Genomic DNA, 20,000 nt, shown 5'->3' on the forward strand with positions numbered 1-20,000 from the left:
TCGGGGCGTGGTGCCGACCACAGCACCTCATTCTGGTGCCGAGGTCAGTAGTAGTAGCAGCAATAGTAGTAGTAGTAGTAGTAGTAGTAGTAGTAGTAGTAGTAGTAGTAGTAGCAGCAGTAGTAGTAGTAGTAGCAGTAGTAGTAGTAGTAGTAGTAGTAGTAGTAGTAGTAGCAGCAGTAATAGTAGTAGCAGTAGAGTAGTTGTATTAATAGTAGTAGTAGTAGCGGCAGTGGTAGTAGTAGAGTAGTAGTAGTAGTAGCAGGAGTAGCAGTTACTTACAAATGGTTTTTAAGGAACCTGGTGAAGTGCTTTGTGTGCAGTGTAGCATTATATGGGGCAGAAAAATGGACTTTACGACGAAGTGAAGAGAAGCGAAGCGAATAGAAGCATTTGAAACGAGGATATGCATAAGAACGGAGAGTGTGAAATGGACAGCCAGAATAAGAAACGAAACTGTGTTGGAAAGAGTGGGTGAAGAAAGAATGATGCTGAAACTAATCAGGAAGAGGAAAAGGAATTGGTTGGGTCACTGGTTGAGAAGAAACTGCCTACAGAAGGATGCAATGGAAGGAATGGTGAACGGGAGAAGAGTTCGGGGCAGAAAAAGATATCAGATGATAGAAGACAATATGGATCGCATGAGGAGACAAAGAGGAAGGCAGTAAATAGGAAAGATTGAAGAAAGCTGGGTTTGCAGTGAAAGACCTGCCCTTGGGCAGAACACTGTGAATGAATAAATACTTAACTTTAAAAGTAAGATAAGCTGAAATATTACATTAACAGAATAAAAGCACTAAAGGTTTTTGGAGATATTTATTTATTACCTGAAGTTCCACTTATTGAAAACGCAATGTTCAGAGTTAAATTTTGTTGGAATTTCTTGATTCTCTGTGATTGACACTGAAGTGGATTGAGCTGAGCTGAAGGTAGAGGGGGGAGCAGTGGGATGGGCAGGATATCGTAATTTCTCTACGATCGATGAATGCTGTTTACATATCCACAGAAAAGGTTTCAGTAACGCTGCATTGGCGTGACCTGTCATTATTATTAATCATATATTATGTATTCATTTTATTAATCACTGCACACTGATGCGATTGCATGTCCTGCATTGTACGAGCCGTCTTATCAGATAAGACAATATCGCTAATTCATCTAGAAGCTGAATAGTCTATGTAAGTGCTTAATCGAAAATCGAATGAGTGAGAAACGTTTATTAGTTAATAAGAGATTACGTCACATTTGTAGTTTATTCCCAATTCTGTTCGACATTTATTTGAATAAAATAATTGACAAATAGGAGAGAACAGCATACAATGATGTAACATTTAATCATGATTGTAGTACTTCAATAATATTATTTGCAGACGACCAGGTGTTCCAGCATAGTCAGAAAATAGTGTACAGAGGAATACAATAATTGAATTATTCAATTAAATAAAATTTTAAGAGTATGACATCAAAACGTCAAGTAAAAATCGAAGAACAATAATAGTATTAGAACATAATTTAATCAGTGGAAAAATGATATTATATGATACTATTGTACAGACTTAAAAGTTTAAAAATTCAGGACGTATGTCATGGCAATATACAGGATGTTTAAAAATACGGGGCATAATTTCAGGTGTGTATTTCCCACATGTAGACAATCAAAATAGTTCATTACAACATGTGTCCGGAAATGCTTCATTTCCGAGTTATGGCCTTCACAACATTGAAATTCACCGGAACGTTTTTCTTTGCGCAGGTCGTTGTCATTACAGAAGACATGTCATGTTTTAGAAGACACTTCACTGATCAATCGTCAACACATTCACTTCTTGCATAATGGCGCTCCTGCACACTTCAGTCGTACAGCTCGCCGGTACTTGGATCGAACGTTTTCTGATCGATGGATAGGTAGAGGTGGCCCAATTGAATGGCCTCAACGCTCACCTGATCTGAACCCTCTCGGTTTCTACTTGTGGGGCCATTTAAAATCATTGGTTTATTCGTCTCCGGTGCCTGATTTTGAATCCCTTCGGAATCTAATTGTGGCATGTTCTTAGGACATACGCAATACTCCTGGAGTTTGGGATCGTGTTCGCAGGTCAGTGAGACATCGATGTGAGGTCTGTATTCAAGCAGGAGGTGGACATTTTGAACATCTTCTGTAATGACAACGACCTGGGGAATTTCAATGTTGTGAAGGCCATAACTCGGAAATGAAGCATTTCCGGTCACATGTTGTAATGAACTATTTTGATTGTCTATATGTGGGAAATACATGCCTGAAATTATGCCCCGTATTTTTTAAACACGCTGTATCTACACACACACACACACACACACACACACACACACACACACACATATATATATATATATATATATATATATATATATAATGAAACCTCTCCTTACGGGCACACCCAAGATACGGACACTCCTCATATACGGACAGATTTTTATGTCCCAACTGAAATAATATAAAAATAATGATAAATTTAACTCTCGTTTACGGACACTCTCAGACACGGACACGGACAGCTGTTTCACAGTCCTAAAGCTTGCTTTACCTCCTGACTGCGGACAGAACTTGGATTTCAAGACCTAATGTGTTACAAAAATGGTAAAATTAGTTTTGAGAACTGTACAGAACATGAAAGAAAACAATAAAGGTCTCGTAAGGTACCACTAGCCCAGCCAGCTACCCCTTGTTAGCTGGAAGTGGGTGGATAAACAGAGTCATAAAATTTGACCTGTCTGATGGGTCCAAGGTTCCCGCGATCGTGAAATTGTATTCGACACATGATAGGGTTAGTAGGATTATTCTCTTCACTTCAATCAGTTGTTCTGTTTCGAGAGACATGGCACCTCAACATAAAGGTTAAGTTGAAAACTGTAAATTACAGTACTGCATAACGGTAGACTAACAGTCTTACTAATAAACCGTGTATAGTTTTTATACGAGACTTATGCAGAGTTGAGACAGAAAACGTTACTAATAAACCATGCATAAGCGATGGATGTATAAACAGGCTGTAACTATACAATGGGAATTGCTTTGCAGTAGTTATATACACGAAACCCCTTGTTTAAGCGTTGTATATAGCGAAAAAAATGGCAGCCCCTCTAACAGCTGTTCGTATCGACTGTCATTTTATGATGATGGTTACTTTGTAACCACAGAAGAACAAACCAAAGATCATAGCATTATTAGAATAATATTGCTGTAGCTTGTACTCTTTGACCAAAATGTAGTGTGGTAATCGATTAGAGCCAGTTGTACTATCGATATTTAACACGCCACACTAGAGCGCTCTACCGGATGCAATAGAGAACCTCAGATATTCTATTACCTTTCGTAACGAAGTAATGACGAAACTTTGACGTAGCTGTGTAACAATCATACTGTTATACACGACGTATGTAGTGATTATTAGTAAGGAATTTACACACGACTTATAAACGAGCTACTCATTGTATAAGTATAAGACAGTTAAACGTCTGTATATAGAGTTTTTATTAGTAAGACCGATAGAATGAAACTGCATGGCACAGTAGGTCTACTGTATTTTCCTTTTTCGATCTTATCTACTGTAGTTCAAAGTTGCAAAGAATTTACTGTAGTACAGTATACTGTATTTAGAATTAAACTACAGTAATACATTTCATTTAAAGCTTGAAGGGATACATAATGAGGAGCCTCCCTCCCAATAAAATTCACCATCCAGATGCGGACATATTGTTATGTCCCTTCGATGTCCGTAAATGTAGACATTTGGAATAAAATTTACAAAAGAAGTAACAGGTTAAATAGCTATACCAGAATGCATTTTGGTAAAAACATGAGGCAAGGAGTGGAACTTGAACTGTATAAAAGAATTTCAAAACCAAACCTTATACGTATATTATAGTGGAACCTGAATCATAAGAGCGAAAAATAAAAGACGTTTGAAAGCAGTCCCAAATGAGACCTTCCCCCCCCCCCCATCTTTTAGTGGAGTTACTTTAAGCGGAGTGACGAAATTGAACCTAAATTTTATTAAGAGAGAAAGATACAGATATGGAAATTGTATGTATGTATTTATTCACACTGCAATGGGTATATACCTGGTGGCAGTGGTAACTAATTACACTCAAAGACAATAATAAACACAATTAATAAGAAATACAATTAATAATAATACTAATAATTAATACTAACAATAATTAATAATAATAATAATAATAATAATAATAATAATAATAATAATAATAATAACAGAACATCCTAAATTAAATGAAGCACGATCGGTTAAAATAACATTTAAAGTAAATCTAATTTGTACCTTAAACCTATGTTCGAACTAAAACCCACGAGTATGATATGTTCATATCTGCACAAGTACCTTTCAACATTACACTCATTTCGCTGTCAACTCACTCACTGCACTGGAACTACGACACATTTCCCTGATTCTATCCTGATTTCACTAACACTTCAAAAACATTTCACTGTTCAAATACTTTGCACTGCCACTATAAACTATAAAGCTTCACTGACAGGAACACGTTTCACTTACTCAACACACTTCACTGACATAACATAATTCTTCACTTATAGAACACTTCAATAACAAAATATCAATTACACCCTTTAAATACTGTGTATAATTATCGTCTATTAGTAAAGTCCTTAAGCCTATTTTTAAATACGTTTTTGGTTGTTGGTAAAGCCTTTAGTAAGTCTGCAGGTAAAGCATTCCAGTCCCTGATAGTACGATTGAGAAAAGAAAACTTTCCAGTGTCCGTCCTCTGCCTTCTTTCCCTCAATTTATATGAGTGGTCGTTCCTTGAAGAGTAATTTGGCGGCTGAAACTTATTTTTTATTTCTCTCCAGGCAGGCTCACCTCTATATGTTTTGAACAGTGCGCATAATCGAATTCGCGTTCTCCTGTCCGTGAGTGTGTCCCATTTTAATGGTGAAATTTTCCGATAATACTTGAGAGCCCGTTTTTGAATCTTTTCCAGTGTCTTAATATGTTCTAGTCTGTAAGGATCCCAACATGCAGCACCATATTCCATTACTGGACGAATTAGTGATTTATATGCAATCTCTTTGGATTTATCGGAGCCTTTTCTTAGTACCCTCATCACAAAGTGTATCGCTCTCCATGCTTTTCCCGCTGTGTCTGTAACGTGTTCCCCCCAGCCAAGATCGCTGCTAAATGTTATTCTGAGATATTTACATTGTTAACTTCCGGAAAACTATCAAAGGAAGTGGTGAGTCATATTTCAAGAACGGCCAGGGACGGGTGTCCACATCAAAGTTTGGACTGCAGACCATGCGGACGAAAAGCATTGGAAGACCTACAACAAGATGATCTGAACCTCACAAGTGATACTAACAAGGCACCACTCATGAGGCAACTAGGCCAGGAGATAATGGAGTAGGGTAGCCAGTTTCTTTCTCCCCTCACCGCATATTATGAAGTAGATTTCTAACTATACTCGTACTTTGCTTGAGGAAGATCTGTTCATAATGTCCAACAGCAGTATATCAACATATTTGGGCTTCATTTCCTCTAGTACCGGTACCACTTTCAATTTTAGTAATGTCCTGGTGGAAATACATATAAAGTACACAAAATTTAACTGTCAGCAAAACAAAAAAGGCATTAGTTATGTAACATAGGATCACATTTGATTATAGTGTGATGCCTCACTTATAGGTGACTCGATAACCAATGAAGGGAAGTTAATACAATAATTTACCTTCTAAGTATATCATACTATAAACGTCCAACTTTAGGGAGACTTGGGTATCATCCAGTTCAATGATTATGTCCAAATAATTAGATAAATTTAATAAATTCTCTGAGAATTCATCCTAATCCATTATTAAGGTAACTCTATGAAAAATGTTAGAACTGATCAGTAACAAAATGGAAATAATAATAGCAAACAGTAATACACCATCCTTCGTTTATGGTAAAGAAGTTGGTTAGAACTTCTGTTAAAAGTAAATATTTTATTGTAATTTGTTATAAAAGGCAAGGGCCCAACATTGACCTCCTAATTGTAGCATTAAATTTCTGAAAATAAAATAAATAATTCTCAGTATCATTTATGGATGGGTGTTACCAAGTAGAATCCGACATAAGAATCAGGACGGACAGATGATTCTGTATTCATAAGCGTCCCGTTAAGTAAATGTGTTTTTTTTAATCCAGAAACTATTATCCAATTTAGTATGTAAAATTGATTGTAGCATTTAGGCCTATATAGACTTTTTGTATTGTATTGTATTTATTAACATTCTATGGTATTTGTATATTGCTTCACAGCTAGAATATGGAACAAGTTTGATTTTTTTATTCAAAAGAAATATTTTCTCAACTTTTCGTATAGAACAGTTAAATTTTCAGGTATAGGTATATTTATTTAGTGGCCTTACAGAATGTTTTCGTAAATCCAATATACCGTATATACGTATTACTGAAGATAGTGTATTGAAAATTTTGAAAATATTCGCATGGAAATTGTTTGTGAGGAAATGAATTAACAAAGCAACTACTGTTACATCATAAGCAAAAGATACGTGCCCATGTGTTGTTAAAAATGTCAGCTCTATAGATTCAGCAGATTTCGAGAAAATAATTTAATATTCTGATGATAGGAAGTTGCTCACCAATATCACCTTAAAAGCATAAAGCTATCAGAGTTTCGTTATGTAATATTGGTTACACTTAAAACAGATACAGTACCTAGGTAACTTTGCTTTGTACTGTAATATTGTTTTGATTAGTTTATTGATTACTTTTGTAAGGCTAAAGATACCATCAATATAAATTCCAACTTATCATGTCATACTCAATCTCTTTCTTTGGAATATCACTTTCTTTATGAATGATGTGTTTCATCCACTTAATACAGTATAATATTATACTACTATGGAATTTAAGTGAATATTCCTTCTTACCTCTCTATTATGTTATTAAGATTTAAAACACAAGTGCAATATTAAGAAATCAGTGTTAGTACTTTTGTTTTACAGACAATATAGATAATATTAAACAGAAAGAAGTCATATTATAAAAATAACGACATAAAATTTCACGTTCCGTTTGAAGTTTGTGCACCACTGTTTTCTTACTCCAACAGGTTGCTTATTTATATACACAACCCTTCTTCTTTCCATACTTAGCGCTTGCTGCCCGCGCACGACGTCAAGGTCAGAAAAATGCGCTTGCTTTGACATCACTGCTTTAGAGTGTGAATTGCATTGTTCACCATGCACTTCGATTCCCCAAGAATCGTCCAATAATTGTCTTTTGAATAATAGTTCAAGAAAATAGATTATAAGCAGTAATATCATTCACAGCATGATAATGGAATTCAATTAATACGAAATTTGTAAAGCGCACAAATAAAAATGTGTCACCATGACGCTAAATTATTTTCAATCCGAATGGTGTAAGTTAATCTTGAATGGTCACGCAATATCTGCCGCCGAAGTGACGAAGCAAGCTCTCTGTCGATTTAAAAGAGGATCTGATAGTTCATATCAGCATTCTGACAGATACAAGCTGCAAGTGAACAAGTTGCAACCAGGTGAGTGACGGTAACTTCAAAAAAGAGTACGGTACACATTTACAGAGGAACATAATATTTCATAATCCTTTAGGCATCCAACTGTGTGATGGAAATCTATATATATAATTTGAACTGGTAATGGAAATAACGGCGAAAACGGCTGAACGGATTTTAATGAGTGACCCCTCATTTTCATGCCTGGCATCCAAAGTTTTTCGGAAAAGTAGTAGTTTTCAGTGAAATGTCAATTTTCTTACATAATTTTCCTATTTTCCAAAATCCATCTGTTGTCAGTTTAGAGAACTAATTTTATTGCATCACGGCCGAATTGATTGAATTTCAGAACAAAACACACACTACAATAAACAATAGGCTATTACACGAAGGCCATGACCTGCAGGATTGCCGACATATTTAGAGCTCAATTCAATTTGTTATTAAAAACTGATTCTGCAGTGTCTAATTTTCTGAGTACAGCTGTGTATTGGATATTCAAATCTACGAAACTTGAGGTGGTTTGATGACATTATTACCATTAGAAATTAAATATTATTATAGTTAATATCATGATGCGTCTATTCTTCAATAATTGTACATAATATTGATGCTATATTGATGACATGAAAGTGAAACGTTTTGAGGTTATGTAAGTAAATGTAGAGAATATCTTAATTTAGATCTTCATTTCAATAATTTGCTGAATGACTGCTATATAATACTACAAAACTTAAGTAAGATAATAATATTGTTATTAAAAATCAAATATTTTTATACTTATTAAACCAGTGGTGTTGGGTCTTTTTCATATACTTAATGGCGGTGTAGTGTAGATATTGATATGTGTCATTGTCTTCAGTATTGGCTCGAGAGAGCGCAAAAATTACAGTTCCTAAGGAAAGACCAAAAGGTATTACTTACTGATAAAATAAGAGGCCTAGAAAATTTTGTAGTCTCCAGATCATTTCAGCAAGATCTCTTAGTAGGTTAAAATTATTTTACGCTCTATATTTCAAGTTCTACATGCAGCAGCTATACGAAAATGCTATTGTTCGAAAGCTTAGGAAACCTGACATTATTTTAACTTTTGCCTACAATCCACAATGACCTGAAATAGCTACTGCTATCGCCCTGACATTTATACTTGCGTTTTCGCGTTGAAACTCAAAAACTGAATTTGGATAGGTTCAAGAAAAAGTATTTGGCCTAAAAAAATCCATTCAGAGGGAGTATGTTTCATTATTATGGAAGCAAGTAACTATCAAAAAGAGAAGTATTCTTCATTGAAAATAAATCTGAAAAATTTTTATTTGAACGTCTAACGAACTTAGTTTGCAGCAGTATTTGCTGCACAAGCCACTAGTTTATATATATTAATACCAAGTTTACGAAGTGAATACAGATTGCATGTTAGGGCAGATTAGACGAACTAGAGGTTAACCAACTCTATCCTGAAAATGGTATCTACATATACTGTATATCTAAAACTTCTTGGTTCAAAATAATACAGGTGATTGAGGAGTCTAAATTGAGAAATTTCACATATGAAACCAATAGTCACAAAGGCCTAATTCAGGCGCCACAAAATCTTAAACAAAAAACATGTTTGAGTATCATTTTTCTGAACTGCTTTCGCCTCAGTTGAGTGGATCATTCAAACTGGTCAACTTGCTCATGAGGTTTATGCTTCGAAGGCTATTATGTGGCGAGAATAACATTCCATTTTAAGATTATATTACACTCTATAATTAACACAATCCTAGGAGTCGAGGCTCTTCGAACATTTAAGTTTTAATTTGCCGTTGTTAGATGATAATTTAACTGAAAACCCCTCTCAAGCTGCAACACACATCGATGTTCATATTTACTGCACATTACTTTCCATTCAAATATTTTATTACTTACTTACTTACTGGCTTTTAAGGAATCCGGAGGTTCTTTGCCGCCCTCACATAAGCCCGCCATTGGTCCCTATCCTGAGCAAGATTAATCCAGTCTCTACCATCATATCCCACCTCCCTCAAATCCATTTTAATATTATCTTTCGATCTACGTCTCGGCCTCCCTAAAGGTCTTTTTCCCTCCGCCCTCCCAAGTAACACTCTATATGCATTTCTGGATTCTCCCATACGTGCTACATGTTCTCCCCATCTCAAACGTCTGGATTTTATGTTCCTAATTATGTCAGGTGAAGTATACAATGCGTGCAGTTCTTCGTTGTGTAATTTTCTCCATTCTCCTGTAACTTCATCCCTCTTAGCCCCAAATATTTTCCTAAGAACCTTATTCTCAAACAACCTTAATCTCTGTTCCTCTCTCAAAGTGAGAGTCCAAGTTTCACAACCATACAGAACAACCGGTAATATAACTGTTCTATAAATTCTAACTTTCAGATTTTTTGAAAGAAGACTAGATGACAAAAGCTTCTCAACCGAATAATAACACGCATTTCCCATATTTATTCTGTGTTTAATTTCCTCCCGAGTGTCATTTATATTTGTTACTGTTGCCCCAAGATATTTGAATTTTTCCAACTCTTCGAAGGATAAATCTCCAATTTTTATAGTTCCATTTCGTAGAATATTCTGGTCACGAGACATACCCTGTAATCATATACTTAGTGTTTTCGGGATTTACTTCCAACCCTATCGCTTTACTAGCTTCAACTAGAATTCCCGCGTTTTCCCTAATCGTTTGTGGATCTTCTCCTAACATATTCACGTCATCCGCATAGACAAGCAGCTGATGTAACCCGTTCAATTTCAAACCCTCTGTGTTATCCTGAACTTTCCTAATGGCATATTCTAGAGCGAAGTTAAAGAGTAAAGGTGATAGTGCATCTCGGAAAATCAGTACATTCCGAGGCTTACTGTTAGGTTTCGTAACAAGCTGTTTTTTACGGTGATGGGTTGTTACCCCTTCTCCTAACCCCCAAGCTGGAGGACCACCCCTTATCTTGCTGTCAAATATTTTATTAATATATTATAACTAAATAGTGTCATCTTGTACTTTACAATTAATTTATTACAATGCCTAAAATAATGCCTGTCGATGGTTCAGATCTTTATTATTGTTAGCTCTCAATGCCTTTATTTAACACAAATTATTTTGCTTCAACCAGAAATACGTAACTGATTACGTATAGTACTTTCTTTGCTTGGTTATTTAACAACACTGTATGAACTGCAAGGTTATTTAGCGTCGATGAGATTGATAGCGAGATGATATTTGGCGAGATGAGGCCGAGGATTTGCCTTAGATTACCTGACATTTGCTTTACGGTTGGGAAAACCTCGGAAAAACCCAACCAGATAATCATTGCAAGCGGGAATTGAACTCGCGCCCAAGCGCAACTCCGGATCGGCAGGCAAGCGCCTTAGCCGACTGAGCTACGCCGGTGGCTTATAATACTTAATCGAAAATCGAAAAAGTGAGAAGATCCTATTAGTTAATAGGAACACTACGTAAGAATTAATAAAAATAATTCATATATGGAAGGCAACTGTACCCAAAGGCGTAAAAGTTAATCAAAACTGTAGTACTTAAACAATATTATTTGCAGATAACAAGGTGTTAAAATCAGAAAATAGTTTACATAGAAATACATTTAAATTAAACAAAATTATAAAAGAGCGTGATATGAAAACTTCAAGTAAAAATTCAAAATCAAAGGCAATATTAGGAAATATTTTATTTGGGGAAAAATTGTATTTGATGATGAGATGAGACAACAAGTTTTAAATTTCAAACATTCAGGATGTGTTTTTGGATATGAAATGTAAGTGAAGATTTGTAAGAAAATGTATAAAAAAAATATAAAAGGTTACATTAAATAGCTACATAGAAGACATTTTGGTATTTTATTGTATTGTATTGTATTGTATTTATTAACATTCCATGGTATTCATACATTGATTTACAGCTAGAATATGGAACAAGTCAAAAAACTTAATACTATTATAAAGTCTTAATTTATAGTCACAGTCTAGATGAAATATATACAGACGAGATTTACAATATAGTCTACTAGTACAACACAAAGTTTTAGTATCAATTTCATGAAGCGTTATTGAATGTCGTGAATTCACCTACAGAATAGAAGGCGTGAGAAATTAGGTACTTCTTTAATTTGGCCCTAAATAATCTTATGTTTTGAGTTTCATTTTTTATACCGATAGGGAGGCTATTAAAAAATTTTACTGCCATATAACGCACTCCTTTTTGATAGCAAGATAGACTTGCCGATGGAGTATGAAAGTCATTTTTTGACGTGTATTTATGCTATGAACTGTTGAATTAGTTACAAAGTTTTCACGATTACATACGAGGAAGATTATTAATGAAAAGATATACTGACAAGCCATGGGCATTATTTGTAGTTTTTTGAAAATAGTCCTACACGATTCCCTAGATTTGGCACCTACCATTATTCTAATTACTCTTTTTTGTAATAGAAATATATTGTTACTAACTGTGGAATTTCCCCAGAACATTTTTCCAAAACTCATTACCGAGTGGAAGTATGCAAAGTATATTGTTTTTAAGGTATTGATATTTACTATCTTTTGCACAGATCTAATAGCAAAACAAGCTGAATTTAGTTTGGGGGTAATTTCTTTGGTAAAGCATGAGGCAAGAAATTCAACTTAAACCACATAAAATAATTTCAAAACCAACTCTTATCTGAGCTAGTGAAATCTGGATGTTAACAGCGAAAGGTAGAAGACGATTGAAGATTTTTTCCATCTATTGGTGAATTTTCTTTAGAAAACTGATTGCAAAGTGAAGAAATTGAAACTAACTTAGGAGAAGAATATATATGTAGTTATGGAAACTGAAAGCTATCAAAATAAGTGCTATGATCACAACATTTTAAGAATGACCAGGGAAAGTATCCACTTCAGGCTTTGAACTACAGACCATGCCGACGAAGAGGCAATGGAAGCCCTACAACAAGACGATCTGATCAAGTTTAGCCTTGGAACGGGTCTAGGGCCAATCCTTGAATGGGACAGATGAAGAGTACTTGATGGCTTGCGGAAAGAAATGTGTAACCAGTTCCCCACTGCCATCTTCTTGAAGATTAGGTACTCAATCATAAGAACATAATACTTCCTATAGCTGCTTGGTTAGGAGGGTGTTAACCATTGATATATCTACTCCATTCACAAACTAAAATAACAGTATTATTTAAACTAGAGCAATGAAAATTTGCAGTACATAAACACTTCGACTGCACGAATCCTGAGAACAATTCACCTGCTAATATTCCTAATTTAATCGATATCCCAATCTCTAAATCTCCAGACATATCTAATCTTCTATCCTCTGTAACCTTTCATTATTTGAACCTGCTGTCTTGTTGTGAACACTACTCATCGCAGGTTTTTAATTAAGGAAGATTTATGTACTGCATACTAAAAATTTATTTTACTTATTTATTTATTTATTTATTTATTTATTTATTTATTTATTTATTTATTTATTTAACCTGGTAGAGATAAAGCCATCAGGCCTTCTCTTCCCCTCTACCAGGGGATTACAACTACAATATTAAGAATACAATTACAATTATAATTACAATTAATATTAAATTTACAAATACAATAAAAATCAAAATATTAAAAGATTAACTGATTAATAACAGCTAGACAGTTTATTGTAAAAGTTAAGAAGAGAGAAGCATTTCTTTTATTGATTAAGTACAAATTAAACCTACTCTACGCAGTAAGAAAATGCTTAATAAGCTTGCTTTTGAACGCTACTAAATTCCGACAGTCTCTGATGTCACTGGATAGGGTATTCCACAAGCGCGAGAGCGAGATTGTGTATGATGATGAATATATATGATTTTTTCTGCTCAATTTTCAGTGTAATCTAAATAGACAAAAAAATGGAACGTTGGTCAGGACGCGTTGCCATGGTGACGGGGGCCAGTGCCGGTATAGGAGCGGCCATCGCCCAGGAACTGGTCAAGAAAGGACTCAAAGTCGTCGGACTGGCGCGTAGAGTGGAGAGAGTCCAGGTAAGAATTTCTTATGAAAAGTTTTAAATATTCAAAATCACAACAGACTATAACCTGATTTGGCATATATTTCTGAGTATTCCACAAAGTTCTGGAACTTAACATTTTCATGAGGGCAAATAGATACGACCAGGGGTGGAGGGGTCAATACTTATATAAGATAACTAAAACTTTAAACAATTTTTTTGGGATTTTCAAAATTGAATATTAATATTATTACTAGCACAGAGAAGAAAAATCCAATCATTAAGTCTAAATAAATAAATTTATTGCTAGAAAAACATACAAGGAAAATTGAAAAATATTGTTTACAAAAATTATAGCACCCCCCTGAGTGATCCCGTATTCAGTGGAAAATTCAATACAAAATTAAAGTTTCTAATTTCAGTGATACTTTTTGCAGGAGCTCGAGAAGACTTTGAAGTCAGCCCCAGGCAAGCTGTACCCACATAAGTGCGACGTCACCAAAGAGGAAGAAGTTAAGGAAGCGTTCAAGTGGGTGAAGGATAACCTCGGAGGAACTGACATCCTGATCAACAATGCCGGAGTTGCCTCTATGAACACGTTGATAGGTATTTATATAATTATTACAAAAAAAAACTTGAAAGGCCTTCTCTTCCACTCAACCAGCAAAATAGTAATATACGTTACTAGAGCGGTGTGTTGACGTTTTCATGTTCGAGGAAAAGATTGAAAAAGCGAAACGTAGTTGAGCTTTTTTAATTTCCGAGAACATGAAAACAAACATACCGCTCGTGTATCGTACATTATTTTGTGCGAAGATCGTTTATTACATACCTGAAAGACGAATTTTTAATTAGTTGCAATGAAATCTCCATGTTGGTTTCTGTTTAATGACGCCAACTTCGGAACACCAAAATATTTTTCTTCAACATTGTTGCTGTAAAATGTTTTCTGTGTTTACTATACTCCAGCAGGCCGTGATATACGTCTGTATTTCCCCCCCCCCAGTCTATAAATGCGCACTTAAAACAAACTGTAAGGTTATGTAATGATTAATTTTTCATTTTAATATTTTAACAATATTATTTATATAACATATTGCAGTAATAACATCGGCATCTGGAATCTCGTTGATTTTTTCACGGCTTCCTTAATGTTACTTGTATCAGGAATGCAATAAGTTTCGTGGAGTAGTAGACTTTACTTAATTTTTGAAAATGTTTAAAAACAATAATTAACATTGCAATTTAGGTGAAATTGCAGTGGCAAGTTTCCAATTTATAATTATTACTATGTTAAACGTCTCTAAAAATAATATGTTAAAAGCCTAAAGCAGTAAAATGAATATCGCGCTTAAGCGGTAAGAAGAGGGAAATTGTTGTGTGTGTTACGTTGGGAATGCTGAATGTGGTATTTCACACTTACCGGGTATTGGTTCTGTGCGGAAAACAAGCAAATACGCACGATCTCGCACAAAGTGTATATACATATGCATGAACTTACAAAGAATTCAACAATTTGATTAAGTGAGAGTTACATGTATACAAGAGTTATATACGAATTAAACAACAAAATACTATGAACTATTAATTAGACACTGAAATAAACTGTGTAGCAGAATTAAGCTAAACTACATAGAATGTTAATATATTTCAAATAATATAAGATAATAGAATTTTGAAAATACAGCACTATCAGGATGATGTCTAAAGAATGAAGTAACAACGTAGTCAGTGATAGTTTAAATCAGTAAGATTGGAGTGAAATGCTAATAAGGTTATCTTTTAAGCTGTTTTTAAAGGTGTTTATTGTCTTGTATCCCCTAATACTTTGTGACAAGGAATTCAATTGTCGCGAGGTGGATACTGTAAAAGATGATGAATAACAAGATGTTCTATGAAGAGGTATACTTAGCGTGGCACAGATAAGTGATCTGGTATTTACGTCGTGGTTAGAGTATAGATAGAAACGAGACGAAAGGTAATTTGATGTTGAAGTGTGCAGAATTCGATAGAGTAAAGACAAAGAGTGTAAAGTTCTGCGTTCTTTAAGTCGGAGCCACGAAAGACTTGCTAAGGACGGTGATATGTGACCATATCGTCGGATGTTGCACACGTATCTGACGCACATATTCTGAGCTCGCTGTAACTTGACTGACAGTTCAGAACTTAGATCACTTAACAAAACGCCGCAATAATCGAAGTGTGGCATCACTAGGGTTTGTACTAGGGTAAGTTTTAGTTGCTGGGGCAAGAAGTTTCTCAAGGTGTCTCAATGGAGGAGGACTTTCAATGATAGGTCGTAGGTTCTCCTTCTGGTATCTGACTGGTTCTTCGTTGTCCAATGTGGTTGAGGTGTGTATGGAGGGGAGTATTCATTTTAAAGCCTGGCCCTAATGAGGTCCGAAAGAAAACGGGAGTCCGTGTGGGGTGACCTTGATTCCGTGTCCGTTGTCGGGATGAAAGGTTGCAGCGTCAGCCACAAACACCAAGATAACGCAGTATAAGCTCCGAAGTTTCTCCACAGACCATGTACACCAACAGCGGAAGCCTACGTCCACGATTACATCATGTCTTTCACGATTGTGTTGTTTGTTGTACTTGCCGCTCTTCTTGACAGGCATTGTCAGTTGGGTTTACGGCACGCGGTACCGATATTAACCCGGAAAGGAAAGAGCTACCCCCATTCGTACAGGTTGTCTTTTCAATTGTATTTAATAACGCACGTTAAATAAACCTAGCAGTGATTTTCTTGTGTGTGTTTTAACATATTGTAAATTTTTCTACTAAACAACAATGTAATTTTATTGTCACAACAATAAAACTCTTCACTCTCTACAATTTAATTCCACTCCCGTCAACAATGGGATTTGCTCTCCACACAGCAACACAGTATTCGTTATTGCACTCCACAGACGACAATGACAATTTACTTGGACTATTACGAACAACAATGAACTGTTAATCTTAACTAATATTCACAAAGCACTATTTACAACACATAACTGTCAGTTCTCAGTTCACAGCTCCTTTGTCTTGGCTAGTTCTTCTAGCTCAGTCACTCGCGTTCACAGAATCTCGAACCCCAGACCTTCAGAGACGATCCGCTGCACTTCGAACTCAGGTCCCCCAACTGTGGTCCACTGCACTCGAACTCCGGGCTTCAGGCTCCACAGTTACGGACACAACTCAAGTCGCGCTCTGGTCTCGAAGCTGGCTTGCTGTCCACTGACTTACTCTCTGACTGACTGACTGACTGACTGACTGACTGACTGGATCACTGTCCCAAGTTCGCTCGCGTTTCTTCTTTTATAGCTAAACCATAGTTACGAGAAATTTCTACGGGTGTCCAGATATAGCTCTCTCGAATTATCTGGATATCTCCACTTCGACGGACTCCTCTGGACGATTCGGGAGGGTCCGTCCCCCCTTCACTCCGCAAGTAGCAGCTGCGCGCGCAACCTCCTCTCTCCTCTCTCCGCCGCGCGACGTCCCCCAGTGCTCCGTGGAGCCCGTGTTGACTCACGCGCGACCTGCTCTCTTGCGGGACGCTGGTCGTGAGTTCGAATCTCACGTCGCTGTCACAATATAAAGATTTCTCATCTTACCAACACTGTTAACATCGCATAAGGTTCATTTATAATCATTAATACGTACAAATTGAACTGAAAAACGATTACGTATGGTGGCTCTATGATCAGGGTAAGAATTACAGGAGTAATTGAGTTATACGAAATATGCCATTTATATTATGTTCAACAGATGGCCCTGTGGAGAACTGGAGGAAGATATACGACCTCAATGTCCTGGCCCTCAGCATGTGCACCAAAGAGGCTCTGCAGTCCATGAAGGAGAAAGGCGTGGACGACGGTCACATCGTACACATCAACAGGTTAGTGACGTGTCTGCCCTTATGTGCTGTTATTTACGTGCTTATAATTATATATCTAGCCTGACGAGGTCATTTTCCGCAGTATTGCAGGTCATAAAGTAATAGACCGAGCCTCCATGTATTGCTCGTCCAAACACGCCGTCACAGCCCTCACAGAAGGTCTTCGTCGTGAGCTGGTCAACCAGAAGTCCAAGATCCGGGTCACTGTAAGTACTGTACATCTCTGGATATTGATACAACTCAAAGTAATTAGTCTTAGACCTTCGTTATAGACGAAAGTGAAAGCGGTTCCTGTGGCAAAGAATAGGCTGTTTGATAAATACGGGAGTTTAACCTATTCCACACTTTGAAGTTTCTAAGACATTATGTCAGATACAAAATTCAATTCTGATAAAACTGAGTATCGATCGGTGATAAAGTACCGTAGAAGTTAGTTGCAAGCAATGAATGGACAAGAAATTGTCACGGCCTCCTTGGTACAAAATATACGACAATCAAATAGCTTTTTGATGACAACAATGAATTTTGTAGGCTGTGATCGGAAACGACAACGGCAAAGTTAAAACGTGGCGAACTCTCACGTTCCCGTTCCCGGGCTTCGGCAAGCTTCTGGTAAATTGTGAATGCTCACATCCAAACACATTTATTTTGACTATTACACTCTTACTACGTCATACTACTTTTGACCAATAAAACGGTACGAAAGGACGTATTTCAACCAATCATGGCTGCTTATCGCACAATTTTATCGCGTCCCTAGCATTTGTTTAATTTTATCGCGTCCCTAGCATTTCTTTTTTTGTTTGCCAAAATTTGAAACTGCGCTGGTCTGGACGTCAAAAAAATATATAAAATTACAAACCACTTCAGTCGATGCACAGCAGTTTCAAATATGACTCGCATTGGCATTCAAGAACAAGAATTAATAAAAATCACTGATCATACCTATGCATCTTCTGAAATCCGATTTACAAATAAATGAAGAGCACCATTCGGAAATCCTGAATAAGTTGAATACACCATGTAGGCCTAAATCAACGAGTTCCACTTCTATTACGCACACGTCCAATATAACATCAATTGAACCACCAACCACATTCAAATTTGAAAATTGTACATTCAATAATTATTCCTTTTAAAATTATTCATTCGGAAATCCTGAATAAGTTGAATACACCATGTAGGCCTAAATCAACGAGTTCCACTTCTATTACGCACACGTCCAATATAACATCAATTGAACCACCAACCACATTCAAATTTGAAAATTGTACATTCAATAATTATTCCTTTTGAAATTATTCATTCGGAAATCCTGAATAAGTTGAATACACCATGTAGGCCTAAATCAACGAGTTCCACTTCTATTACGCACACGTCCAATATAACATGAATTGAACCACCAACCACATTCAAATTTGAAAATTGTATATTCAATAATTATTCCTTTTAAAATTATTCATGTTTATTTTTTATGTCATCGTCGTTAATTAAAACTTTTCTAACACTTGTGTATATTAGTTAGGTTATGTTATAGCTTCTGCTATATGATATTATGGATAGTCACGTATCAGAGATTGTTTAATATTAAGATTTGTTGAATAGTAATCATTACAGTGTCTGTATAAAGACACTACTGCCATCTAGCATGCATCTAGCGTAATATTTGTAATGTTGAGATGGTTGAAGACAGTTGTATTTTCGTAAGTCAATTAATATTTTATTGTATTGGAGTACTTCGTTACTTCTAATCTTTATATACTTTCTTCTAATCGCTCGTGTTCCACTCGCAGATTTATGGATAAAATCAAAACGTCTAGTGAGATTACTGTTGATAATTTTTAAGTTCTCGATCTAGTTGTCGTTCCCGTTTCTGGCTTAATGTGAACCAGCCTTTACTATTGATAATGAGACGAGATCATGAACAATACAGTTTAAGAGTATTGTGCCAAAACACACCATTCAGAGCATAGTAAAAAATGTCAGGTAACGCCACCAAATGGACAATGAGCTAATGACATTTCACCTCATTCCATAACCATTCAACAAGAATCTGTTTGTTTCCTTCTTTCATGTATTTCTTCCTATCCTTTCCTTTCCAATACCCAATTCTTCCTCTTCCCTTTTGCCTTCTTTTCTACGCGTCTTCATTTTCGTCTACTTTAAAAAATTCGTCCTGGTTCTATGTCTCGAATTGTTCGTGGGATGGTAGTTCACACAAGCAATGGACTTCCCTTGTTTCAGAGCGTCAGTCCCGGGTTAGTGAGAACAGAGATAGGCCAAGCTTCAGAAGCCACGCCAGAGATCTTGGAACTGTTCAATGAACTCCCGTCTTTGGAATCTGAAGACATCGCAGATGCCGTCCTCTACGTACTGGGAGTACCGCCACACGTACAGGTGAGATTATCGTTGCTTATTGCCATTTTTAAATTTGATGCACCTACATCCACTCCCTACGGATTATCGGTTGAATTATTTACCATCAACCGAATTCCGCGGCTCTTTATGTCAGTCTAATACCCACTAACCACCGACCGACATTCACAATCACTGAAAG

General features: G+C 36.1%; 1 protein-coding gene across 1 annotated transcript in view; it reads left to right on the forward strand.

Annotated features, from left to right (window-relative positions):
- The first annotated feature begins 13,444 nt into the window (after positions 1–13,444).
- Positions 13,445–20,000, forward strand: part of LOC138700962 (farnesol dehydrogenase-like) — a 6,754-nt gene continuing 198 nt past the window's right edge. The window contains exons 1-5 of the mRNA XM_069827414.1: positions 13,445–13,588; positions 13,992–14,160; positions 17,314–17,443; positions 17,526–17,649; positions 19,688–19,840. Of these exons, the coding sequence (XP_069683515.1) occupies positions 13,457–13,588; positions 13,992–14,160; positions 17,314–17,443; positions 17,526–17,649; positions 19,688–19,840 (708 nt within the window). The 5' untranslated portion in view covers positions 13,445–13,456. The remainder of the gene's footprint in view (positions 13,589–13,991; positions 14,161–17,313; positions 17,444–17,525; positions 17,650–19,687; positions 19,841–20,000) is intronic.

Source organism: Periplaneta americana, chromosome 6, assembly GCF_040183065.1.
Source record: "Periplaneta americana isolate PAMFEO1 chromosome 6, P.americana_PAMFEO1_priV1, whole genome shotgun sequence".
In the NCBI taxonomy this organism is placed as follows: Eukaryota; Metazoa; Arthropoda; class Insecta; order Blattodea; family Blattidae; genus Periplaneta; species Periplaneta americana.